The sequence below is a fragment of the Rhinolophus sinicus genome, linkage group LG07 (assembly GCF_036562045.2).
Source record: "Rhinolophus sinicus isolate RSC01 linkage group LG07, ASM3656204v1, whole genome shotgun sequence".
NCBI classification, from domain to species: Eukaryota; Metazoa; Chordata; class Mammalia; order Chiroptera; family Rhinolophidae; genus Rhinolophus; species Rhinolophus sinicus.
The window spans coordinates 62929200-62957036 of NC_133757.1; the positions used below are offsets into that span (position 1 = coordinate 62929200).

The window sequence follows — 27837 nt, forward strand, 5'->3', positions numbered from 1 at the left end:
TATACGGTAAATGTCTAATCACTATGTTGTACTCCTGAAACCAATATAATGTTGTGTGTCAACTGTAATTGAAAAACAAAAAGTTATTTAAAAAAACACATAAAAATCTGGGTTCTGCTGGAGCTTACATTCTAGCAAGGTTCCTGTTATTCCGGCTCCAAGGGAAGTGGCCCCATCCAGAGCCCATCTCTGGTTTCTGTATGGCAACCCTCTCCTGGAGGCATCAGACCTAAGCATCCTTGCCCAGCTTCCCAAAGCCACCTTGCTGCTTTTGTGGATCCATTGTGGCAGGGTGGGCCTGGACAGCAGGGACTCTGCTTCAGCTCTTTGCGGTGATCTGTTGATGACTACCTGGCATGGCCATCTCTCTTACCTCAGAGCCTCTGAGTGCCGTGAGCCCTTCTGCCCCTCAGGCTCCCTCTTCTCCCAGCTGGCACCACTGACCAGCACTCTGCCCTTCATAACGATGACTGAGTTCTTGCCCCTCCTGTCCCTCTCTCCTTTCTCCCCCCCTCTTTCTCCTTTGTCCCGGGGAAGCTTTTCTACTCTTTCTGGCCAGTGTCAAGGATACTGCTGCAGTGATCACTAAGAGGGGCCATCGTGGACTTTGGAGGAACAAACTTGAGTCCTAATGTAATCATATTTGTAATTCTTAAGACCACAAATACTCACTTCTGATTGGAACACAGGGTCCCTGCGACCCAGTTATTATACTGTACCTGTCAGTGTGTGTGTGTGTGTGTGTGTGTGTGTGTGTGTGTGTGTGTGTGTGTAAGCTCTTCCCATTATACCAGTGACTGCAGTTCCCTGAGCCTGGCCTTTTCTTGGCCCTCGCAGTCCCACTGGCCTGGACCTTTCTTCCATCCCTCTCCCACTCAACCCCTGGCTTTGGCTGTCAGCTGAGCTCCTGCTCATCCTTCAAGATCTAACTCCACAGAACCTTCCTTCTGAATCTCCTGCAGATAGTCATTCCCTCCCCTACCAGGACACATGGCTGGTAGTACCTGTGTGGCTGTCTTCCTGCCCCTCTAGACGGAGGGGTGGGGATGAGAGAACAAGATGTCTCACCCAGTTTTACACGTGTGGCAGGGAATGGATGCAAGTCATGGTTGTCAAATGTCAGGCTACTTAGGCTTATTCTTATTTTTAGGCATGTCTGTTTCTTAACGACATTGAATGCAACGTGACACTTGGCTGGCATCTGAAGAGAACCTATAGTATGGTGACTGCTAGTTTTGCCTTTAGTGTTATATAGCTGGGATATAATCTCAAATCTACCACTTTTACATGAGCACAAAATACCGAGGCCATGCTTTGGGCCCTGCTCTGGAAGGAGTCGGCTCACTGACCACCGGGGGTTAAGGGAGGCACCCTCGCTTCCTTCTGGCACCCCGAGCAGCTGACTGCTCCGTGGGTACCACCCACCACAAGGTCCTTGCCTGCCCCACCTCGATTCCCGTTGCCATCCCTGGCTGTTGAATGTTCCAGCCCAGCTTCGGCTGTGCTTTGGCCCAGGGAGGAAGCAGGCTGTTTCCAGGCTCACCTGATTAACTAACGATTGGTTGGTGACCCCTAAGCGCAGTAGTTTTTCCCAGAGACCGAAGGAAAGCCAATCAGGGGAGTCAAGTCGGCTGGCAAGGCTCAGCTCCTCCTTCCAGGAAAGGGGCCCACCTCTGAACCCTGCACTGGGGTTGAGCTTCCCTTGTGTTTCTACTTACCAGCCAATCTACATCTTTGGTCCCCGTCTTTCTGCTGTTCCTGGTCCCCAAACATATTGTTGTGTCCCATATGAAAGTATACTGCCTTCCTTTATTTCTATGGCTGTTTACTATCCCTGTGAATTTCCTAAAGATTCCTTATTGCTGGGCACTGAAATTCTTTCAACGTTAGTTTTTCAATTAAAGTGACACTGGCTCCAGTGGAAGAAACACAGGCTTGTTTGGGACGATCGCCAGCTCTGTGGACTCTCTATGCCTGAGTCTGATGGTCAGCAAGCTGGGCCCGTTTGGGATGACAATACCTGACCCTGCAGGGCAAGCTGGAGGGGGACAGACGGCCACACCTGGCAGAGTGTTTGGCCGTACAGGTGCCCAGGAATGGGTTACCATGGCAATGAGGATTATAATGGAAACGGTGCAGTGGACGTGGCCATGGAGATCTGTTTCCTATGGAAAGATGTGTCCCCAGCAGTGGGCTCATGGGGCAGAAGGGACAGACTTTTCCATGGTTTTTGGCTCATTAGTGCCATTACACACTTCCTTCTAAAACTGGTGTGTGGCTATATTTCACCACAAAATTATACTAGTGTACCACTTTGTCCATAACCATCAACATGAAATATCATAATTTGAATACTCCTGCTCCATAATGTAGTGGGTATAAAATGACACTTAGTTACTGTCCAGCTCACCCTGTTATTAAATTACTAATCAGGTGGAACATCTCTGCATAGGCTCCCACTAACAGCATGAGGCGCTGGCTCACTCCCCATGCCGTTTAACGGATTACCCCTGGTGGGAAAGGCTGGGTGAGGGGGGGGGGCGGCAGGGGTCCCTGTAGGCCCACGGGCCACTTGGGCCCTCTTTCTGTTGAATGAGGCTCAGCCCTTCCCAGACGTCTGTCTGCAGGCCTGGAAAGGATGCCTTTTCATTTCCAGGGGCTGCAGCCCCGTGTCCAATGTCTGCATCGCACAACTCGAGCTGCTCTGCAATCTCAGTGGCCAGCCCTGGAGGAAGAAACACCCTGCACGGGCCAGGATGGGCTGAGCTGCTGGCAGGTGAGTGGGAGTCATGCCCGGTGGAACCTGTGAGCATCAGGAGGGACTTTTCAGCTCCTAGGACTGCACCTCCCCCTCCCATCTCAAGCTGACAAGGGGCTGGAGCAGGGCTGGATTCAACAGACAGCTACAGGTCCCTTTCCAGGGCCTGGGCCTGAGTTGGGCTCTGGGGACATGGAAATGATGATGAGATGAGGGTCACTATGATCCCCGTATTCTGGTGGAGTCTAATAGAGGATTAACAGGAAGAGGGGGCAGGTGTGTCCCCTTGGTGACTGAGTTTTCTTCTCTGGGTCTCAGTATCCTAATCGCTAAAATTCCTTTAATGGGTCAAGAAACGTACGGTAAAATTAAGTCATCAGGGTGGCCTAGTTTTTTGTTTTTTATGAGATTCCTAATATGAGCCTTAGCAGAAAGCTGCACCCCTGTGAGTGAAGACTGTTTGGAGTGGGTGGATTGGCTCAGGCCTCCACTGTCTATTCTCTTATTATCCTCTGCCTCTTCTCCAGGAATCTGCAAGGGCTGCTTAGAACCCTCCATCCTTCCATAGACCCTCTGGGGCTTCATAGAATGTTCTAGTACCACATCCCTGGTCCTATCTCTTGTCTTCTGTTATGACAGGGCCTGAAGTTGTTTCATTTGACAGATCATAGCTCTGCTAAGACCAGGGATGCCTCTGCTTTTCCTTTTGCGACCCCTATAGCATTCTGTACAGGGCTGGCACAGGAGCACCACAAAAACTGGGTGGCTCATTAGCATACCCGGCACCAACGAGTGCCAGGGAGCCCTCGGCCCTGCTCTGGCAATGTCTGCAGAGGTGCTCTCTGTCCAAGTGTGTCTGCTTAGGAAGCCAGGACCTCAGAGCACAGGACCCTGGACGCTGAGACCGGCAGAGAGTAGGTGCCCAGAATTCTTGTGCAGTAAATAAATAACCACAGGCGTGACTGGCCCACAGGTCCCTCAATATGGCAAAACAAAGAAGGGGGGACATTTCTGGGCCTGATCCCCAAGCCATGGGCACCACACTCCTGAGGGCTGCAGGTTTTGGGGAGCCCTGGGCAAGCAGGCTGGGCCGCCCTCAGGCAGGGAGCTGCAGCCAGTCTGTTTCCACCCTGCCCCCTCGGCTTGGCGCCCATGGAGGGGGAGGGGCCGGCTCCTGCTCCCCTCAGTTCACCAGGGAAGCACTTCCTGCACATGCTACTTAGGCTGCCAAAGCAGCCCAGGGTTTTCCCCAGCTGATCAATCACACACATATTACTTATACGCCCCACTGAGTGTCTTGAAATGAAAATAATCATTGTTATGATTTATTAATAACCCCTGTTCCTGTCCTCAGCATTTCCTGAATCAACTTATTCAGTTCTGGAAATATTTAAGCCAAAGTTTCATGTCAAACAGTTCTGACGTTCTAAGGCTCTACAGCCGAGTTTCTGGAGAGGGCCCAGAGGCAGGCCCAGGGAGGAGGGCGCAGGGCACTTCCACTGCGGGCTCCTCTGGTCACAAGCACAGCCTTTCACTCACTCATACCTTCCAAATCTACAGAACTCCACCAGGACAGTGCAGAACCCTGAGTCGTTCGTGTTCCCCGGCGCTCCCAGTCTGTCAGGGGAACTAAATCACAACGGAACAACCACACAGAGATGAAAGCCCAGGCCACGTGGACAGACAGAGGCTGCAGAAGTGCAAACGTAGATGCAGACTTTCTGCTGTCGACATCTGTGGGGCCACCAGAGGCGGGAGCGTCTGGGTTGAGCCTTGAAGGATGAACAGAATTTGGGCCGACCTCAGGAGAGGTGTGGCTCTGATTTGGGAGGAAGAAAGGAGCGTGGCATTTGCTATCTCTTGGCTCAAATCAGCACATGTGTGGGTTGACACTGTCACTTCCTGTCACTGACAAGCATCTTTTGAGACAGTGGCCCATAATCCCAGCCTCTCTTTCCTCAATCCGCCAGTACCTGCCAAGCCCTTGCATTTGGAAAGTTTCTCTTCTCTTGAAACTGCTCTGGTCAAATCTGGTTCTGGTTCTCAGCCTCCAATACCCCTTGGTGCTAAGACAAAGTTCCTCGCCCTCTTCTTGAAGCTCTTCCTCTCACAGCCCAGCTGCCTCATCTCTGTCCAGCCTGTTCTGGCCTCCATGTCCTCTGTTCTCCCCAAAAGTCCTGCTGTTGACCAGGAATGCCTCAGCTGCCCTTCATTCCATCATGAGTCCCACATCTTTATTTCTGCCCAGATCTCTGTCCAGAACTTCAGGCTCACATGTCAAACCATCTGCAGGACATCTCCACAGGGATGGTTCAGGGTCACCTAAGCCAATGCCGGCTCATCTCTCTCAAATGTGTTCCCCCACCGCCCTCATCCAGGGCTCACAGCCAACGTGCCTTGACGGCTTAGAGTTGTTTTGACAAATCTCTCCCCTTCAGGCCTTACAGTCCATTAGTTTCAAAATTCTGAAGATTCTCTCTGTACTTTTATTCCATTTTCATTTCTCGTTTACTGAATCAAGTCAAATTCTTATCATCCTTGCCTGGACTCCTTCCTCTTACCTCCTGCCCCTCACAGGAGCCTCCAAAAGAGATATGCAGCTGCCAAGGAAGTCTTTCTAAACACAGATCTAATCATTTTACTTCTTTTCTCAAAAGAAGTTACGGTATTTACCAACTACTATGTGCAGAGTACGGTCTACCCCCAGCCCGGCAGCGATGGTCCTTTCATGGGACAGCTCCACCAGCTGATCTGCACCCCTGGCCTCCACCCAGCTCAGGGCTGCCGGAGGCGGCTGTCTATTACACTACCTGGGGCCTTAGAAATGCTGCTCTCCACAGGTGCTGAATCAGACCTTCTGAGGGGAAGGACTTGGAATTTGGATTTTGAAGCAGCCCAAGTGATTCTGATAATCACTGTCCTCACCTCATCATCACACTTGACAATGTCCCATCACAATACCCTTTTGCTCATTCTCACTGTTCCAAGTCCTACCTTGCATTCAAGGTGTGGGTCCAGTTTCATCACCTCCATGTGGCCCTCCCAGAGTCCCTCCACTGAAATTAGTTTCTCTCACTTCAATTTCACCTTTAAATCAGCATGAATAACAGCCTGGCATATAATTGTGCAGTTCGAGTACAAGGACAGTGGAGTACAAGGGGACCCAACTCCCTCCTGAGAATTCTGTGTGCATGAGTGTATGTGTGTATGTGAGACAGAGTTGTGTGTATGCATGCATGCATGAGTGTATGTATACAAGTGTGTGAGTGTATGTGGAAGAGTGTACATGCATGTGTGTGAATGTGTACATGTTTATGAAATTTGTGCATGCATGAGTGTGTATATGCTTGCAAATGTGTGAGTGTGTATGCATGCATGAGTATGCAAGAGTGTATGGATGCATGAGTGTGTGATTATGAATGCAACAGCGTGTGAGGGTAGTTTGTGAGTGTAAGAGTGTGTGTACAAATGTGTGTTTGCAATAGAGTGAGTGTGTGTGTGCACGTGCACACCTGTACACACACACCTGCTCTGAGCAACCCTATGTTTGGAATGCGGGGTCTTGGTCTAGGCAGTCAGTTCTGTGGAGGGAGACCCTGATCCAGGGCCTGCTCACGCCTCCAGGAGCCCTGGAGGCCAGGGATCCTCATGTGGATGCCCAGATGTTGGGAAACTGGAGAACCCGATGGGGTCCGGGCAGACGGAGAGGCATGGGGTAGAGGGTAGGGTGCATCTCTGGGGGGGCCTCAGAGACACTTAGGAGGAGGGGGCTGATGATTGGCAGTATGTGGAGATAGGGACTGGAAGGGGGGCAGGACAGTGGTCAGAAGAGGAGGACACTGCAGGGCAATGAGGGGTTCAACTTGTCCACGTTGGATTTTTGTGGTCTCTCTGACATCTAAGGGGATGTGTCCAGGAGGGAGTCAGAGGTGGAGTCCGGCGTGTGGGGCGTGTGGGAGACAGAGCTGGGCTCAGGAGAGAGGGGGCTATGGATCAGTGGCCAGCACACAGGAAGCCTCAGTAAGGGTTTGTTGAGGGACAGTAATAATAGTAATAGGAGTTACTGTTCACCGAGGGATTGGACACTGCATGCTCTGTACTGGACTGAATGCTCCACACGGATTATTTCGTTTACTCCTCACAAGTGTCATTACTTCGGTTTTACAGACGTGCAAGCTGAGGTTTGGCGAGCTTTGTAAGCTGCCTGAGGCCACCACACTGCTAGCAAATGGCACAGCCTGTTTTTGAATTTGAATTCACCTTCCTGTAGTGCCTGTAACCCCTTCATGAAACTGCCAGACATCCATGAGATCTCTCAGGAGGCCTCTAGAGTGAGGAAAGAAGAGCACTGAAGCCAGAACCCCAGTAACTTGGCGGGAAGGAGGGGAAGATGTAGAACAGCTTGTGACCGACTCTGGGAGAAGCTGCCAGAGGGACGGGGGAACCACCAGGGAGAGAGTGCTTGGAAGACCCAGAGAGGCTTGTAAGAAAGAGAAGAGCACAGCCATGGCAGAGAGAGGTTTAAGGTCCCAGGTGGAGGGGTGGGGCAGAAACACCTACAAAGAGAGGGCCAAGCGTCCGTAGGGCATGTGGAGGACAGCCAGAGTGTGGAGAACTCTTCCAGGACTGGCCCCTGCAAAGCAGGGGAGAGAGAAGGAGGAGGGTCTGTGGAGTGAACTGTGAAATGGAGGGCAGGTTGTCCCTTATTAAGATATGGGGACCTGAGCCTGTTAATAGCTGACAGGTGAGGGCCTTTGGGCTGGGAGAGGTGAGGCGATGAGCCAGGGAGGGGCCTGGAGGGTCCAGGAACTGACAAATGTGGGACATGGGCTTAGGTGGCAGTGTTATCCTGGAACAGCAAGATGGCATCTTGGGCTGTGGCCGGAAGCAGGGAACACAGATGAACATGGACAGGGGTCCTATAGTGGTGATGCAGTCTCCCCCTTGCTCTGGGGTACCTGGCAATTGGGGCCTTACCTGCTGGGGGTTAGAGAACCTACCTGTACCAACCTCACCCAACCCCCACCCCCTTCTCTCTGCTCCTGGCCATGACTGTGCCCTCTCGCCACCACTCTATGTTGCTGCCACTTGTGTCTATGCCAGGATGCCACAAACCCTTCGGGTGCCCTGGCCCAAACTGTGCTGGTCATTGTGAGCCCTACCATGTGGCCTGGCAAGAGAGGAGGTGGGGCTCTGAGCTTTCTCAGCCAGCAGGTGTTAGCAGACTTGGCTCTCATTGCATTAGCACTGGCCCCGCCTTCCTAGAAAAGCGGCCTGAGATGGGCCAAGATGGGAGAAAGAAGAAACTCAATGCACGAGTTTCTCAGGCGAGGGTGGGGTGGGTGGGCAGTGGACAGGATGGACGAGCTCAAGTGCCTGTGAAGGCCAGACCTGGAAGTTGGGGCCAGGCAGCTGACATAAGTAATTTCACTTATTCCTCAGAATGACCCTGATTTCTCAAGATGTTCTGACTGAGACTCAGAGGAGGGAAGCAGCTTACTCAAGGCCACAAATGTTATTGTTATGTGGTGGAGGCAGCATTCAGACCCAGTCAGTCCTGGTCAGTGTGGATGCTACAACTCTTCCCAAGTAGGACTGGGCCTGAGTGGCCCCTAAGTGCTTCAGGTCAGTGGTGCCAGGGAGGAAGGAGAAAAACCAGCTTAAACAGGAGAGTTTTCACGTGTTGGCAAGATGACAGCTTGGTTTCTGTCTGTCCAAGGGCTGCCCCAGATGAAAATATAAGTCAACTCAAACTCCAGAGGTCAGAACCCAGGGCAGAGGAAATGGAATTCAAGTACCCAAAGGTTTATTCATTACTAGAGAAGGGCAAAGGGCTATGTAGCATCAAGGCGTTGCCAAGGCAACATGAGATACAGGGCCAGCACAGGAGACACTGGCTGATTCACACTATTTTCTTATTAAGGAAGCAGGCATCTTTCATTTCTCAGAGTTGAAGAAATTAAAGAAATGAATAGGCAATGTACGTAAGAGGAAGTAGAGATAGCCAAAAAGATGTATAGAGATGCCAAACATCAATAATAACTGGGGAAATACAAATTATAGCTATAACATGATACAGCACTGTGTACCCTTTAGACAGGCACATTTTTTGAAGTTTGGTAATATTATGTGTTGGTGAGGTTATGAGTAATTACAAGCCAGTATGTAGAGGGCAATTGGGCTGTATTTATTAAAATAAAAAACATGCATACTTTACACCCCAGCAATTCTGCTCGCCTGTCTCCTGCAGAAAGAACAATAAGGGTATAGGTGGTCATACACAAGGACGTCCTGGGAGCGCTCTGTGTGATCCCTAAAAATAGGAAAAACCCAAATCCCAACAATAGGTCAATAGCTAAATAAACTGTGCTATATTCACATTATAGGACACTCTGCAGAAATGAAAAAGAATGAGATGAATGTATATGCTAATACAGTTAGCTCCCCTTTGTAACAAACACCTCAGAAGAGGCGTCTTCACTCCCTTTCTCCAATCCTTCCACTATTCTTTTTTGGTAGTAAAATATACATCACATGACATTTACCATTTTAACCATTTTTAAATGTAGGGCGAAGAGCCATTCGGTATCTTCACAGTGCTGTGCACCATCTCCACCATCCACCGCCAGAGAGTCTTCACCATCCCGGCTGCCTCCTGCTGTCTTTTGAATCCCTCCTCCCCCCAGTGAGGCTCCCCTACCTCTGTCCCATCCAAACTGCTCTTATCAAGGCCATCAATGACCTCACGCTGCTCAATCCAGTCCTCCCATTCTTGGCCTCCTCGCAGCACTTGACTGAGTGGGTTCTCCCTCCTCCAGTACCATTTCTACCCTTAAGTTCCAAGACCACTCTCTCCTGCCCCTCCCTTTCTCACTGGCCACTGCTCAGTCTCCTCATCTTCCTTGCCTCTTGGCATCCAGGGCTAGTCCTTGGACCCCATTTCTACCCACACGCATTGTCTCTGTGATCTCCTGTGTCATGGATTTAAATGCCCTCACAGTGCAGAAGGCGCCTGAGACCCAATGTCCATTACACTATCCACCTGCACCTCCAATGTCTCCCGTCTGAAACTGAACTCCCCGTCTCCCCCCACCCCGAAACCTACTCCCCCATCTGTCCGTGGAAACACTACCCTCGGCCCAGCGCCATCATTTCTCCCCTGAATTACTTCCATAGACTCTTCTTCAGTCTCCACTCTGCCACCTCTCTTTAGTCTCTTTACAGAGCAGCCAGAGAGGTCCTAACGATGAGGGTTAGAGCCTGCTGCTCCCTGCAGGACTCCCCTTCCTGCTCTGCATAAATGTGGGCCATCACTACAGCCTCCAGGCATCCTCAGGACTGGAACATGTGACCTCTTGCACCAACTTGGGCTTCCCCAGTCCTGGTCACACTGGCCTCTGCAGTCCCTCAAACAGGCCAGCCATGCGCCTGCCACCTGGCTCTGTACCTGCTGTCGTTCCCTGTCCCAGAAGCGTCTCCTCAGCCCCTTCATTCTTTACTCAAATGCCGTCTTCTCAACAAGGCCTTTCCTGATCAGCCTTTTAAAGATGTGCCACCAATACTCCTATCTCCTCTTTTTTGCTTTAACAATTATGTAAATTCTATTATAGTGGTGGAAGAAAGTGAGCTGCAGAACAATTCACAAAATATAAAACCATGTAAACAGGGAAGAACAATACAATACCCAAATGAAGACACCATGCATTCTTGGGGTGCATGCATTTGCACAGAAAGAACACCACTAACAGTGGTGATATTCATGAGAGGGCAGACTGAGCTGTAATATAGTGCATTTCATACAGGGAATGAATGCAGTGTTGCTCATGTAAATCAAAACAAAAACTTTAAAGTGGAATGGAGCTGGATCCCTTAGGAGATCTAAAATAGCAATGAAAATATCACACGTTCAATAAATGTTTATGAGTAAAAATCATCACGCTATGCTGTGGACACAACACAAGCCAGACAGGCCCAGCCTCTGCCTGCTCAGAGATTCCAGGTCCATCTGTGCCCTTCCGAGGGGGCCAGGTCAGGGGCCCCCTCTCCGAAGCTGAGCCCCTCCTGTGGGTCTGAGTCCACTCCAGACTCAAGTCCGGAGGGGCTCAGCAAGGGTGTGCAGTCCTGGCCCCCACTGCGAGCAACAGCAAGAGGACCTGACAGCCGCTGAAGCTTAGAAATTGCCGAGAACACATCACAGATACCTTACCCGATGGATCATGGGGGGTTTGCCCCAATTCCCTTGGATCCCTTTTTCCTGTTTGTATGTCCCTCCACTCTGCCCCATGTCACTTTGAACAGCTTACCCTGCAGTGGTTTTTAAGGACTGCTGAGTGTTTTGGAAGACTGCCCTTGGGCAATTGGAGCCCATTGTGAGCAGGCACTGGCAGAACTGGAAGTGCCTAGGAATTTACATCCTACCCCTACCCCCTTAGCCCTTAGCCAAAGACTCCCAGGAACGGGAGCCTGAAAGCCCCTGCAGCCTGCTTTCTAGTTGGAAACCACTCGGAGGGGGAAGGAGGTGGAAGTTACACTTCAAAGTCCCCCCATGGTTCAGGCTGAGATTTCCCTTTATTGGGCTTTGCACCCCAACTTGGCTCTCTTCTGTCCTGTTCTCCCAAGCCCTCACTAATATCCCCTGGAGGCACCTCTTTAACATTACTGCATGGAAATCCTCATCTTAGGGTCTGCTTAGGAGAATGCTAACACACCTGATTGTTTTCAGGGCCTTTTGAATAGGCTGTGGCAGCACTGGCCTTGGGAAGCCACAGGGGCATGTGGCCCTGTCTGTGCTCTCTGGGGTCAGGCACCCTGCAGCGGGCTGGGGTGTTTTTCTATCTGTAGCTCTGTAAGTGCAGCCCCAGAGCGCAGAGGAGTGGCTGCACATGGGCTAAAACACAATTGATTTATAAAAGTCAATGGGATTTTAAAGCTGAGCTGGGAAATAGCAAGATGATTCTCAGAGCCGAATTGATTTAAAGGGTAAGAATTAAGGTTGAAAGATTGATTGAGAAGAGAGAGGTGAGGTAATGGAAGGGGCACTCTAGAGGGGGCTGGACAAAATGGTTTCATCAACTTAATGCAATTTGCAGCCAAGGGCGAGGGGGCCTGGTTAGGTTCCACGCTGTCCTGGGAATACTGTACGAGCCTCGGATGACTTATTACATGATAGTTCCTGAGTGCCCCCTACCACATACTGGGGGTGCCAAAAAATGTATATCCATTAAAGTGTGTATATACCCTCTGTATATATAGTATATGTATATATAATTTAAACTTGTTATTTAGCTTCTTTCTGTGCTCCATTTGGTCATCTGTTCTTTGCTGGGTCCCCCATCCGAGGATAATCAGTGGGGCTCCCCTAATGGGTATCACCTCAGGGCCTGGCAGACAAAAGACAACAAGGGCACAACCTACTCCCCTGGAAGTAAAAAGTGCTGCTTCTAAAACAGTGCTAAGGTAGTCTAGAAAGTTTGGATTTTTTTCATAATGATTATTTTAATGACTTAAAAACATCAATATAAAATATTACATTCTTCAGCTATTTTCATTGGCTTTTCCTGGGTCTGCCTCCTGGCTCAGCTGGTGCGATTCTTCTGCAGACACCCAAACTGCTTGACCTGTACTCCCCAGTGAACAGCCCAGATTCAACTGCACGTAGTGTTCATGCATCCATTCTTGTTGCTCACGGGGCCTCCTGTGCATTCACCCTGTGCTAGCCACTGGCACATGCACAGGAAAGGACCATGCCTGCCCTAGCAGAGGTAAAGAGGGAGCAGAGACACCCAAATACAAGAGGCTGTCATCATGGCAAGTATAAGGGGAAATGGGAGCATGACGACAGCACCAAGGAAGGCAGTCACGGAGGCTGGGAGGCCAGTGGTGAGGCTGAGGCTGGAAGAAAGGAGAGCGAGCCATTACAGGGATCAGGTAATGCCACCCCAAATATGCCACTTTGGCCTATGGATTATTTTAAGCTGTAGGCAACTGAGAAACAGTAAGCACAGGAGGAGCATTCTGCCCTCCCTTTCTCCCTAAAAGCAGTGCATAAATTTCCCTTTGTAATGGTGCCTCCCCTCTCCTGTACCAGGAAGAGGACAGTGAAATTCGTATTGTTGGAGTCAGGTCTGAGTCTGCACTAACTGTACTAACCCCCCTTGTTTACCAGACATTTCCTAGTCACCTTCACACAATTTACTGCCCCTAGCTTTGACTTCCTCTGGGGTTTTACCTCTTTTCTGTGACGTCTCCTTCCCCCTCAAAAAACTATCAATAAAATTTATGTCTTTCCTTCTGTTAATCTGTCTTTTATAATTTGTAGGCCTCAGGCTTAGAATTTAAGAGGAAAATTTTCCCTCCCCTGCACTACGGCAGGTTTGGGGGAGAAGGGGTGTGCTCAGCAGGGGTTACAGGAAGATGTGCAGGGTGAGAGCCTGGGGTCAGAACCAGGAAGTCGGGCTCCCAGGCCCTTATCCCCGATGCTCACAGGACCCAGGTCCTGCCCTAGAACAGACCACACCTTAACACCTCCCTACTAAGACTAATGACAAATGCCCTCCTCTGAGAAAGACAAGCTTGATGGACTTCCTCACACTTCTGTCTACAGGCCGGATCTGCAACCATCAGCCCACGGCAGCATCCGTGGTTGCACCTCCTCGGAAGAGGCTGCTTTAGCCATCATTGACATGGGTATGAAGTTCAATGATGAGAAGGCCTCTGTGAGCCTGTGTACAGCCAGGGCTCCAGCTTCACCTCCCAGTCATACCACACATCTCCCTTTTTCCAAACCAGTGACCAGTCCCCACGTGGGCCATTCTGTGCTATACTACTGCACTTTGTGCTTGCGGCCCGATGAGCCCTGACTCACTCCTGAAGCATCAGCGCATCTGTTTCCTATGAGGTGAAGCCTTCTTTAGTACGTTCCCAAAGCAGAGGGGTTGACTTCCATCCATTATGCTGCCCCTGTAATTGTGCACAGACCTCTAGCCGGACATACGACTCTATGCTGTACTGATTCGTGTGCTTGCTATGGCCACGGAAGGTGCCCTCCTCACACTTGAATACCTAGAATGTAGAACAGAGACTCTCAAAAAATGCTTGCTGAATGAATGAATGAACACGAGACAGGAATCCTCAAGTTCCAAGAAGATGGGAAAGAAGATTGTGCCTCTGTAGGTGATCTTGGTTTGGAAGGACTCTGCCTCCAGGATTTCTCCTACCCATGACCGTTTCCACACGATAAGAAGGTGAAAGGGCATGAGATCACTGTTTCTATGATCAGAGACATGGCCAGCAGGAGACTCAAAACAGACGTACTTTAATTCTCCTTGTTTAGTGGTGGGTGTGGAGAGGCCGCATGAGGTCACGAAAGGAGCACAGGATTTGGAGGCCCCAGGCCATTTAGCCTCTTGGAGCCTCAGATTTCCACATAAAATGGGAGCAAGACGCAAATTCTACCTACTTCCTAAACTAAGGTGAAATGAACGACACTTTGAAAGTGCTTAGTAAAACGAACAGTGCTGAGTGAATGTGGTTAATACTGCTTCTCATTGCCACAAGCTGAGCCCCTTGGAAGCCCCTCTTCCCTCTCCTGGACTCTACTGGACCTTGACCGGAGCAGCTGGCCCTGGGCTCGCCGCCTCTGCTCCTGCTCAGATTAGCAGGCCTCTCACCAGAAGCCTGGGATCGGTGGAGTCGATGTAATTCAATATTGATTATAAATTCCGTTTCTGCCTGCCTACGAGCCATTAGCTTCGATCAGTTCTCCACTCTTGGTTAAGTAATCATTGAGGCTGTCGACACTTTGGCAGAGTCAGGACGGGTACCTGGCTGTCTTGGGCAGGAGGGGGCGGCAAGGTACCCTCCCGGCCCAAGCCTAACACAGTTTAGGCTTGTCTTGCAAATAAGTCATTTATTCCCACCTTCAAGTAAGATCATGGCCAATTCTCCAGTTCTCTGCAGCCAGCAGTCCAGGCTGGAGCTCCCTTAGTCCAGCATCTGGTAGTGCCTTGTGTCCCAGGTGTTGAAGGGTGATGAACTTTGGTCACCTTCTACGGGAAGAACTCAGTTTTCCCATCAGCTGGTATCTGGGACGAGAGGCAGGAGGAGGGAGGGGGCTTCTCAGTGCGTCTCCAAAACACTAACTGCCACCTTCATCTCCTGGCACATAGGCCTTGGGCAACCACAGACAGACTGTCAGTCTGGGGACCGGGGCCACATACAGAGGCAGGGAACCTGGCCGGCAGCTGCTGAGAGCTCTCCGTGGATGTGCTCTGATGATGGCCCCGTTGTCCCATCATGGCCTCTGCAGATCACAGATGGGAAACAGCATGGCTCCCACAGCATCTCCTCAACATCCCTGACCTCAGGGTCACACCCTATATACCCACTGCCCACATTTCAGCCTGCATCATTGTCTAATGCTCCATCCAGCCATGTCACTCCCCTGCTTAGAGCCGTACCTACATGTGGGCCAGGTCTATTCCCTGGCCGCGTTGCCTTGTCCCCCTACTGTTTTCCTGCATCACAGCCACACCCAGCGGCTCAGTCATGCCCTGCGCATATGCCTCTGGGTCTTGACACACAAAGCTTTCTCCCCTGAAATGGCTTTCTTCTCCTGATGCCTAGATAGGTCCTGGTGTGTAAACAAGAAAGTGCAATGATGTTCAAGAGCCTTAGGGTTTTAAATCCCTGCACTGCCACTCCTGGTTGGGTACACTTCTTGGCTGACAAACTCTTTAATCTCTCTGGCACTTATTTTCCTCATCTGAAAAATGGGCAACAGTGGTTTCTTTCTCAAGATTAGAGGAGATTATATACATGGTAGGTGTAACAGGACATTTAAATGGAAGCTCCAACACAGCGCTAGGACACGAGGACAAAGAGGTGATCTAAAGTGAGGCCCAGACCAAAAAACACACTTTCAAAGAGGTGGGTGAAAATCAGTTATGCAGCCAGGCATGGACGTGGAAATACTGAACTGGTCTTGTGTTTTGCAAATGAAAGCGACTCGAGGGCATTTCATTATCCAGGAGTGCCCAGCATTGTCACGAAGACCTGCCAGGCAGGGACAGGGGAAGGCCTGGCCCACTGGGACAGTGGAGGGCACAAATGAAGTTGCTTCATGAATTGCATTTGTTGTAAAGCATTGTTACCTAAGTTCAATAGATGTGAGCTATGGTTACTGCTATGATTAAATATTTGGTCAGTGCATGAGTGATTGTTGTATGTTATCTGACGCTTGATGCAAGTGAGGAGGTGAAGGTATCTGCGTGTGCAGTATTCAAGCTGGCAAATTTTGTCAGAAATGCAGTGAGTTGAAATAAACAGCAGCCAAAGCTTGGGTTTCTCAGTATTACCAGGTGGCGGGGGCCAGGTCTGCCTGAGCCCACCACACACCCTGATACCTATGGCCAGCACTGCAGGCACTCCCTCCCGTGGGCACCTGCAGAGGTGCTCACCCTGCTTGTCCCATCTAATTCTGACTCACTCTCCTTTCCTACTAGCCTGCTGCATAGCCAGGCTGCCTTTCAGATAAACAAATCTGAGGTGAAGCAGGACAGAGCGGAGGGCATAAAAAGGTGGGGTTAGTCACCTTCTGTTTCTGCCTCTGTACCTCGTGATGGCCTCGTGAACACATGCCCATGGAGGCAGGTGCTTGAGAGGAATCAGACATCCTGCCTCACTGGAGCCTAAGTCACGCAGGGACACCATCGAGCCTTCCCAGCCACTGGACAGGGCTGCGTTTGGAGGGAAAGTCTTCTCAGACCTCAGAGTCCGATGTTTAAGCTGCTTCCAACCTTATGGTAGTGTGATTTTGGGCGTTTTACTTAAATTACTCTGCCTTCACTTTCTCCCTTGTCTCACAACAATGGTATAAGGATTAAATGGGGTTTGTACATGTCAATGGAGGATCCAGTCCGCTTCTGGCACATTCCAGCTATCTTCTCACTTTCCTTCCCTAAAGAATGTTAGTACTGAGAGTCATACTGTATGATTCCATTTACATGAAATTTAAGAACAGGCAACACTACTCTGTGGTGAGAGAAATCAGAAGAGTATGAGTCTGGTTGTGAGGAGGGCCTGGACAGGATGGAACTTTCAGGGGTTACAGGAAACGCTCTGTATCTTGATCTGGGTGGCGGTCATTGAGCTGTACACTTATGATTTGTGCACTTTACTCTATGTAAATTATGCCTCCAGTAACAAAATAAGACAAAAATATTAGAAATGAACAATGAAAATGCTAGAATGAACAGTACTGATAAAAATCAGGGTGCAATGTACTATGAAGCCACTGTTGTTCGAAGATCCCCAAATCAGGAATTTGTATTTCCTCTGATCAGGTCCCTGGGACTTGTCCCAGACATTTTGCTGATCTGAGGGCCTCTGCAATTTCATTTCAGTTCTGAGCAAACTTCTAGAAGGGAGAGAAAGGACAGAGTTCAGTAGTCTGTGGGCTAGAAGGCCTGGCCAGTGGTGGAAGACGTCCAGCTTGGGGACTGGAGCCCCCAGGGAAGGTATTAGCTCTAAGCAGTGGCACCAGAGTCTGGCCTGGCGTAAGGGGATCACTGGGGGAGTCTCCTATGGCCTTCCTTCTCCACCACAGCTCCTGTCTGTCAGGCCTCCAGTCCCTGCTTCCACCCTCCAGGGACTGTCCTCATATCTCACCTCTTAGTATACCTCACTGACCCCTCTTCTAGCCCTGGGTCCTCTCTCTGAATTTCAGGCAAAGCCAGATGCTGTATCACCTAAGTAGTGTACTGCGCCTTGCTGTCCTGCTGTCAGGGCCCCAGCGGTGGTCTTAGGGAGCCCTCAGTGTACCTGGCAAGCCTGGGCAGGGGCAGCATGGCCACACCACTCAGAACCAAGTAATCAGAGATCCGTGAACGCCCATGGTCACCCCTTAAGAGCAGAAACTTCCCTCTGAACAATCCTCCAGTTTGACCTGGCAACAGGTCACATGACCTCTAGGCTATCATTCCTTAAGCACAGATCCAGCAGTCCTGCATGCCTCACGGTGAAACCTGGCTGTCTCCTTTCCTTCCACCCTTTATTCTCCATCCCCAGAGGCAGCCACTTTCAACTGTGTTAGTTGGTTCCTTTGGCATTTACCTCCACATTTCTAACCAGTATTTATTTATTGCTACTTCTTTGTTTTCTTCCTGATTCTCTGCCATCTAGTTAATTAACACATCCATCATCTCACATATTTATCTTATTATTGTTATTATTTTTTGGTGAGAACACTTAAGTTCTCCTCTCTTAGCAAATTTCACTTATACAATACAGTGTCATCAACTGTGTCACTATGTCTTACATCATTAGATCCTCAGAACTTATTCATCTTATAGATGAAAATTTGTGCCCTTTTACGAACCTCTCCCTGCTTCCCCATCCCCCACCCCCGACAACCACTTTTCTATTCCTCATTTTCATCAGTTTGCCTTTTTTGTTTTTGTTTGTTTGTTTTTAGATTCCACATTTAAGAGATATATGCAATATTTGTCTTTCTCTGTTTGGCTTATTTCACTTATAAAATGTCCTTGGGGCCATCTATGTTGTCACAAATGGCAGGATTTTCTTCTTCCTCATGGATGAATAATATTCCAAGGTATATATAATAATATATCATTCTATACATATATATATATACATACACACAGTTGCTCCTTGAACAACACAGGTTTGAACTGTACAGGTCCAGTTATATGCAGATGTTTTTCAATAAATACATACAGTACTGTAAATGTATTATTTTCTATGATTTTCTTAATAACATTTTATTTTCTCTAGTTTATTTTAATGTAAAAATACAGTATATAATATGCAAAATATGTTAATCAACTGCTGAAGTTATCAGCAAGGCTTCCAGTCAACAGTAGGATATTAGTAGTTGAGATCTTGGGGAGTCAAAAGTTATACACAAATTTTTGACTGTGTGGGGGGGTCAGTGCCCCAAACCCCCATGTTGTTCAAGGGTCAAATACATAAACACACACACATGCACAGGGTGCCAAAAAAATGTATACACATTTTAAGAAAGGAAAAAACTGTAGTAAAATTGTAATACTCAATATATACCCATAACAAAATATACCCATAACAAAAGATGAATACAAGTCACGTTTCACTTCTGCAATTACAAGAGGTGCTCAAAGTGGTTACCATCAGTGTCCAGACACTTCTGATTATGGCAAACTACTGCTTGAGCAACGTTGACCAAAGTGTCCACTTGTATGTGTTTTTCTGGCACTCCCAGTATATATAATATATAGATGTTATATGTTATATACTATATATCATATATTATGCATATTATATGTCCTATATATAGTACATATACTATGTTATACACACACACGTACACATTATATATGCACATTATATAATATATACCACATCTTCTTTATCCATTCACCCATTGATGGACATTTAGGGTTTCCAGATCTTGGCTATTGTGAACAATGCTGCAATGAACATGGGAGTGCAGATATCCTTTGATATCCTGTTTTCATTTCTTTTGGATGTAGATCCAGAAGTGGAATTGGTGGATCATATAATAGTTCCATTTTTTATTTTTTGAGGACTCTCTCCACACTGGTTTCCATTGTGGCTCTACCAATTTACAGTCCCACCAACAACACACCAAGATTCCTTTTCTCCATATCTTCGCCAACATTTGTTTCCTCTTCTCATTCCAACAGGTGTGAGGTGATATCTCATGTGGTTTTGATTTGCATTTCCCTGATGATTAGTGATGTTGAGCACCTTTTCAAGTGCCTGTTGGCCATTTGTATGTCTTCTTGAAAAAAATGTCTATTCAGTTACTCTGTCCATTTTTAAATTGGATTTCTTGGGGGGGGGGCTATTGAGTTGAGTGAGTTCTTTACATACTTTGGATATTAACCCCTTATCAGATTTGCAAATATTTTCTTCCATTCAGTAGGTTGTCTTTTCATTTTGTTGATGGTTTCCTTTGCTGTACAGAAGCTTTTAAGTTTGATGTAGTCTCATTTATTTATTTTTGCTTTTGTTGCCTTTGCTTTTGGTGTCAAATAAAAAAAAAAAATCATCACCAAAACTGATGTCAAGAAATGTATTCCTTATGTTTTCTTCTAGGAGTTTTACAGTTTCAAGTCTTACATCCAAGTCTTTGATCCATTTTGAGTTGATTTTTGTGTATATATAAGACAGGGGTCTAGTTTCATTCTTTTGCTTATGGCTGTCCAGTTTTCCCACCACCATTTATTGAAGAGACTATCCTTTCTTCATTGTATATACTTGGCTCCTTTCTCACAAATTAATTGACCATCTGCATGGGTTTATTTTTGAGCTCTCTATTCTGGTCCATTGATCTATGGATTGTTTTTATGCCACATCATTTCTTGATTTTTCTCTTTTATCTGTTGACTTTTCACTATGGAAGGTGAGGATTTTATTTCTTTCACTCCCGTGCCCCCACATACATAAGCACCCATCCCATCCTTCCAATATAGTTATGTTGTAATTTTGGTTTGATCAATATGCAGAATTTGCATTATTAGTACCATGTGATACCTGGTCCCAGTTGAGCTATATAATACACTATAATATTTTTTCCTTTTATGCACCATATTTTGCTTTCCCTGGAGTTCATAAATGCCTTATTTTTTTCATTTGCTTAGTTTTATACTACATATTAACAATTCAACCTTAAATATTCCAATAGTTGTCTAAATCTAATCTCCATGTGTTCATACGCAGTGGGCATCTTCTGAAAAAGATCACTGCCTCTTATTACTCAAGGAACCTATAGCTCCCCTGGAGACATATAGGCCACGTGCAATGGTCTTTAGATAGCGAATCCCTGTGTTGGGTTAGGGAGAGTGGTCAGAGGCCTCAGCATAAGACAGACATAAATATGAACTGAATTCTATCACTTGTTGGCAGGGCACCCATGATTCTCCTTCTACATCTGTTAAAATGGGAATACTGATGCCTCATCACAGTGTAGTTATGAGAATTAAATCAGTACAATGGAAATGCCTGGATCATGGAGGGCAGCACACAGTCAATGTTGGTTGACTTTCTTGTGGGAAAATCAGGAAAAGTAAGGTCACTGAAAGTACTTTATCTCACTCAGAGCTTTCTCCTCCATCCTCAAAGTACTGACCAGGCTCTGTACGTCCATTGAGGCTTCCAAGACATTGATACTCTTGCTAAGGAAGAGAGCTAAAGCTGCTGTAGCTTTGCTCATCAGTCTAACGATTTCCTCTAAAAGAAGGAGCCTCCTTAATAGCATAGATCAATGTTATTTTGAAATATTTTAAACAAGTGCAGAAATTCTAAAAGAAAATACTGATAGATTGATGACATAAAAATTAAAAACTTATGTACATCTGAGGGGAAAAAACTCTATCATAAAAGTAAAAGGCAAGCAACAAATTGGGGAAATATTTGCAACATGTACATAAGTCAGTCTAGGGAGGGGCCACCGTTCCTAAGGACCTGGACCAGTTAGAGCAGAGACTGCTTCAGCCTCCTAGGTAATGCTTTCCCTTTCATTCATTTATTCATTCATTCATTCATTCATTCATTCAAAATCTATGTACTGAGTGCCCACTAGATGCCTGGCATTGAAGTATAATGATATTAAAAAACAGAAATGGTCCCTGCCCTCATGGAGCTCACAGTCTAGTGGAATGACAGATACTCACCAGATAAAACCCACTTAGGAGTTTATGACTATAATTAATCCAAGGTAAATGCTGTTAAGAAAAGGAAAGCAGGGGGCAGAGGACCCAGCTTAGGCTGATGTGTGTGGGAGGACCTCCCTGGGGGCTGACACCTGAGCTGAGAACTGGAGAGTGAATCAAAGTTAAGGAGTGTGTGTGTGTGTGTGTGTGTGTGTGTGTGTGTCTGTGTCTGTGTCAGAGAGAGACAGAGAGAGAGAGAGAGAGACGTTGCAAACAGAGTGTGCTAAGGCTCTGTGGTAGGAGGTCCATGCAACAGCTGTTGAACAGGAAGAAGGCCCGTGTGACTGGAGCTTGGAAAGTGAGAGGAGGCTGGAGATTTGGCCAGTGGTTGGACTGTAAGAGGGGCCTTGTGGGCCATGGTAAAGCTTCGGATTTTTACCCAAAGAGGATTAAGGAAGCCATTGAAGATTTCCTAGTTGGGGTTCAAGGTGGGTGCATGGCTGAATTTACATTTGAGAAGAAGCTCTGGCTTTGGAGTGGAGAAAAGATGGGGTGAGGCAGAATCCTACTGCCACAGTCCACGTTAGAGATGATGACGTCTCAGGGAGGACGATGACTCAGGATGAGTGAGACAAGCAGAGTGCAGAGTTCTTTGGGAGGTAAAGCAACAGGGCTGCTTCCCATACCTCACCCTTGAGGAGCAGGGCAAGGCCAGAGCAATAAACGTTATGCTGGCTGGTGCTAATGGGCACAGAAGAGGCCTCAGTCAAGATAGGGGGAATACGTATTGAATGTCAACTGTAAGTGAAAAATATATATATATATTTTTTTAAAAAAAGATTGGGGGAATACATAAACCTTTGAAGAAACAAGTGCTGTGAGAATGGGATTTCGGAAAGGGGAGGAATCCCACCTGGCTGCAGCAGCATCACGGTCAAGTATCTGGGGGCTCTGTTCTGACTATGGCTTGGAGAGGTGGGGATGACCCAGGTGCCCCTGGGGGCTGAGTGAGCAGAGGAGTGCTGGCAGAGGCCACAGCATGGGCAGACTGTGGTAGTGGGCACCAGGTGTGGCCTGGGCTTTAACTCTCTCCTCACCCTGGAAAACTACACACCTCACTTCTAGGAGAAAGGGCACTGGTCTTATATTTTTATGTTCCATCTTGAAAAACAAATTCAACTTTTAGAGTGTCACAGAGCACACGGACTGGTCACTCGCTGTACTGTATATGATATAAATTCATGGAGTTTTAGTGAATTTATCCTATTTTTCTTTGGGAAAAATTGGCAGGGCAGTAGTGAGGTTTCTCTTCCATTCCCACTCTGGGAATAAGGCAGTGGGGCTCAGTGGAGGAAGAGCCTGCAGGGGTTGGAGAAAGACAGTGACAGAAAGACTCCCTGGAAGGGACCTTCAGAGCCAGGTGGGAGCTAGTGGGCCAGGGCCAGCCACACCTGGTTCCAAATGGCTCAGCCTGGCTTCAACGAGCCATGACTAGCGAGGATGAGTCAGCATGGGTCCTAAGGAGAGAATGGCAAGCTAGAATCATCTGCAGCGTTAAGGACCAATTTGAGCTGGTATGAACCAATCTGGATCACTTTTCTGAAATCAGTTTGAATTGTGTGACGTCCTTCAAACCAAGCACACTGTTTACACTTAATGGTCTATTTTGAGCCATTTCCAATTGGTTTGGGTGCCTCCCTACTGTTTTGAATTAGTATTGTCCTCGTGTGTGTGTGTGTGTGTGTGTGTGTGTGTGTGTGTGTGTGTGTGTGTATTCACAACATCTGCCTCTAACTACTTCTTGGAAGTTGAACTCACCCAAGACACAACAATTGACCAAAGTTAGTTCTATATGCAGGCAAGTGATAGCAGGGTTTTCCCTAGCAGGAGCTCAATCCTGGCATCTCCCCCTCCCTGGGAAGGAGACAGGGTGATGGCAGCTGTTGTGGGCTCACTCAGGGCTGGCCTGGATGGAAACCTGACAGGAAGCTAACAGCCAACGGGACCTGGGGAAGGGTCCCTAGGAAGCCCCTATCTGCAGAGTAGCCTTAGCCAGACCACAAAGGCTTCTGAGCTGGCGCACAGGGGCGGATTTTATTAACTATCCCAGAAAGTGACCCCAGTCGTTTTCATGAATCTGCATGTATCTGTGCAGTGGTGTAGCCTGGAAGTGTGCCTGGGAAATGCATAGTCTGGAGCAGTCTAGACAAGGCAGTGTCTGGATACCGGGGACTGGAATTTGCATAGTACGACTTGCTGTATTTATAACACATATTTTGCCCAATTCCTAAAAGAGTCAATGGGGGATGAATTTTGATGAAAGTTCTTTCTACCAGAGAGCAATTTCTTTAAAGCACGTATATATAATTTCGGTCTATATTTCTCTTGAATTATCCCTTAAGGAAATTATTCCTTAACAAGCTGCAAGCCTGACCCTGCATAATCCAATTCTTGACCTGGTCTCCAGCCTCGTGCTGTGTCCGCTGCTCCTTTCTGCCCCCAGCTCCAGCCTCCTGGCCCCATGGCACCTGCAGAGGAAATCGGCCTCCTCCCTCCACCACCCTAGTTAGCCGTCCATCATTCCTCAGCTTGCAGCTCAAGCACGCCTGACTTCCTCTGATGCTTCATCTGCAGTCTGTGTTCTTAGAATGCTTCTTGTCATGGAGTATGAGCACACAGTTTTGTGGGTAAGTGATTATGTTATTAACAGCTGATGAATAGCACAATAAACTTATCTTTTAACACATCTTACCAGATAATATCTAGTACAGAAATTTCTCAACATTAGCACCATTGACATTTCGGGCCAGAGAATTCTTTGTCGTGGCACCTGTCTTCTGCATTACGGGGTGTTTAGCAGCATCCCTGGTCTCTACCAACTAGATGCCACCAGCAACCCTCAGTTGGAACAACCAAGAATATCTCTAGATGATACCAAAAGTCCCCTGGGGGCAAAATCATTTCTAGTCGAGAATCACTGACCTAGAACAATTGCTTATAAGAAGTTTGGGTTTTCAAAGGCAGGCATCCTGAGAGTTCTTTACTGAGGTACTGATCTCGTTCTAGACCAGCACTGCCCAATAGAAATATAATGTGAGCCATATATGGAGTTCTAATAATTACATTAAAAAACAGGTGAAAATAATTTTAATAATATTATTTGATTTAACCCACTGTATCCAAAATATTGTCATTTCAGCATATAATCAATGTAACATAATGATTAATTAGATATTTTGCATTTTTCTTCTGTCAAGTCATTAAAACCTAGCATGTATTTTTTTCTTAATCTGGACTAGCCACATGTCAAGTGCTAATACCCACATGTGGCCAGTGGCTAGTGAGTGAGACAGGAGCGGGAGGTAGACCTGAACTTTCTCAGAGGGCCTGGCCTGGTCCACCCATTGGGTCATCACCAGATTGCACCCCATCCCTCAGCAGAGCTATGCACAGCCCTCCTTTGCCCACTGGGGCCCACAGGTTACACTCCATGCCAACACCCCGCGGGGGTGTCATGATGTCTCTGAGAACATTCTGGAGGGCCAGCCTTCCCCCCAAAAACCATCCAGGTGCCTGTGACATGCTAATGAGACAGGTGTGCTTCCAGGGAGTTCGCAGGAGGCTAGAGGGTCCCTGCCACCACCCCAGGGTAAGACTCGCACTGTTTCCAAGCTCCTCAGGCAGATGCTGCACCCACCTCCAGGCCACTGTCCTCATGCTCATTGCTCACAAGGAGGCACAGCCCTCCACAAACATTGGCAACCTGAAAAGACACATTCCATTTTCTTAAGAGACAGATGCTCTCATCTAAAATGACACTTGCCCTAGCCAAGAAGTTGCTGCCCAGGAAGATGCTGTCCCTAGCCCTGGGACTTACCCTGAGTCTCCAGGCCAATCTGCAGGGAGACAGCCTGGCTGGGGCGCCAGCCCAGTCCTGCAGCACACTCCTGCAAGGCTCTCTGACTTCCATCTCTTACTGTGTCTGGATCTGCTCCTCCCACAGGCACCCTCATCTCCAGACCCAGCAGCTTCCAAGGAGTTCTCCAGGGGAGCGCCTGCCAGCCAGCCCCCCTCCCACCCCCCAGCTGCCTAAGGAATTGTGTCCTGCAGCCCAGCCAGCCACTCCTGCAGGCTCTGCAGAACAGCCTTCCAGGTCCCCCATGAGGGCCCTCACTTGGAGCTGGCTGTCTCTAGAAGCCAGCATTGCCTCCCTAGTGGGGGTCACTTTTGTCTTGGCTGCTGAGGCAAATCTTGAGCATCCAGCATTTCCCTTGCAGCAAAAGCACAAAGTTTCCTCAAAGTTGTCACCTAGTCACTTTGAGCAACAGAAGGACTCAGTCAGACAGAATATGGAGTAAAGTCTGCACACCTACCGGGGCCAGATGCCCATGGCCCCTTTGTAGTCTCAGGTCTGACCCCCACTGACCCCAGGATTCTCACTAGGAGGGACGTCAGTCACAGGATGCTTCCCGGAACGCCTCCCCATCTGAGGGTACACACATTCGCCAAAAGACCCACGCACACTGTGCCCAGATCCGCCCCACGAAGTTGGACTTACCCCTCCTGGCTTGCCTGATCTTTGGGCTCAGCATATTCCTGCGCTGGGCCGATCATGCTGCCATCCATTTCCCTTTGCTCTTCCTCTCCCTCAGTTGCCCCTCCTGCCCCACAAGGGCTCCCATGGCCACTGGCGTCCCCGGCGAGGCTCCCTGGGCTCCCTCTCCTGGCTCCGGACCGCCGGCTTGCCTTGGACTACATAAACCTCAATGCATTATTTATCCATCCCAGAATTAATTCCCATCCAAGTGAACCATTAAGAGGCTCAGTAACAGCTGCTGATCAATCACTGGGCCAGGGCGGGGCGGCCCGGCTGTCCCTCCGCCCGGCCGGGAACACGCGGCACTGTTGGTCCCCGAGCCCAGCCAGCGGAGCTGGCACGCCAGGCTCTCCTCCCACCCCGGCGGCGGCCGGCGGGCGGTTCCCGAGCTTGGATCCGCCCTCTGCGCGGGGAGGGCTCGTAGGCGTGCGCCCGACGCACCAGGAGGCCACAGGGAAAGAGCGCTCTTGGAGAGAGGCTGGCCGAGACCCCTGAAGGCGAAGGACCGGTCCAAAGGGACCCGCTCTGCCCGTTGTTTCCTGCCATAAGGGGTCCAGGAGGAAGTTTATGAGCTCATTTCCAACTGTTGAAAGCTAGGTGTGTCTTAGAAGGACCGCGCACCCGCGGCAGTGTTGGGATCCTCAGGGCACTGGAGCAGCAGGGAGATACGCCTATCAGGGATGTTACTCGTCTCTCCTGCCTTAGTGAGGTGACGTGAATGAGTGCCTGTGAAGCAGCTAGATCAGGCCCCACCCACAGAATCTCAAAAACTGTTCACTGAGTAGTGAGTCTCTGCTAACTGTCCTGCTTGTTTAATACCAGCACAATTCTAAAGAGTGGATAGTGGGACATTTTTGCGGGGGGTGGGGTGGGATGGGGTGGGGGGAAGGGGGGGAGGGGAGGGGGGGTTCTGCTTCAGGATCCTAGAACTCGCCCAAGAAATGCAATCACAGTAATCACTATCATTTATTAGGTGCCTACTGTGTGTCCAGTGTTGAGGCTGGGACTTTATATTCAGTGTCTCATTTAATTCTCAGATTCCCTGAGGCAGGGGCCATTATGGCTTTCCAGATGAAGAAAGTAAGGCACAGAAAAGTTAAATAACTTGCCCAAAGTCACACAATACTGTCAGGGCAAGGATTCGAGCCCAGGGCTGTGTGTCTACAGTTCATGATTTTCCATGATGCCAGTCTCTCTAAATACCCAAATTCCAACCACTTCATGTGAACACTTCCTGGCTGGACAGCCCTCAATGAATGTGTCAGATGGTGAGAACCAACCTTTGTGCCCTGACAATCACAGAGGGGCCCCGTTAGGGATTCGCGCCCGGGGCTGGGTTTTTCAGGCAGGTACTGTGGGATCCTTTTAGTTGGAAGACCAGCGATTTGAAAACCTCTCTGCTGTTAACAGCCGGTATCCCTCCCTAATCCTCATAGTGCCCCTTATGTCCCCTGATCCTTAAATGTCATACTGATGTATCATGAACTCTAGCAGCTGGAGGGGAAGAGGGTCTGTAGGCTGGGGGTCCGCTGGAAACCCACCGCAGCAGTCCTTGCTAGAGATGACAGGATCTGGCCAATGGAAAGCAGGGGAGGATTGGAGAGGTTAAGGACTCACCAGGATGTGGTGGATCAAATGACCAGCTTGAAGAGAGAGAGCAGAGTCCATGGAGACAAAGCTGGCTTACTCAGCATCAAGTCACTTATTCTGGCCCTCAGCCACTCCTCAGGTTTGAATAAGTATCTTGACATAACATTCGAGGCCTCTCATGGTACTGTCCAGGCCTGCCTCTGTGACCTAGCTCTTGC

At 48.6% G+C, this 27837-nt stretch overlaps 1 protein-coding gene across 6 annotated transcripts in view; it reads right to left on the reverse strand.

Moving 5' to 3' along the window:
• The window catches only part of ARHGAP22 (Rho GTPase activating protein 22), a 206958-nt gene that overhangs the window by 142101 nt on the left and 37020 nt on the right, over nt 1–27837 (reverse strand). The window contains exon 1 of one of the 6 annotated variants that reach the window (XM_074337242.1): nt 27647–27791. The exons of 3 other annotated variants lie outside the window; for them this stretch is intronic. Coding sequence is in view for 2 of the 3 variants with exons in the window: in XM_019730135.2 (XP_019585694.2) it covers nt 25991–26024 (34 nt within the window). In the remaining variant the exon portion in view is untranslated. Of the gene's footprint in view, nt 1–25990; nt 26388–27646; nt 27792–27837 lie in introns of those variants that run through there. 2 more of the 6 variants (XM_019730135.2, XM_074337241.1) reach the window with 2 other exon arrangements.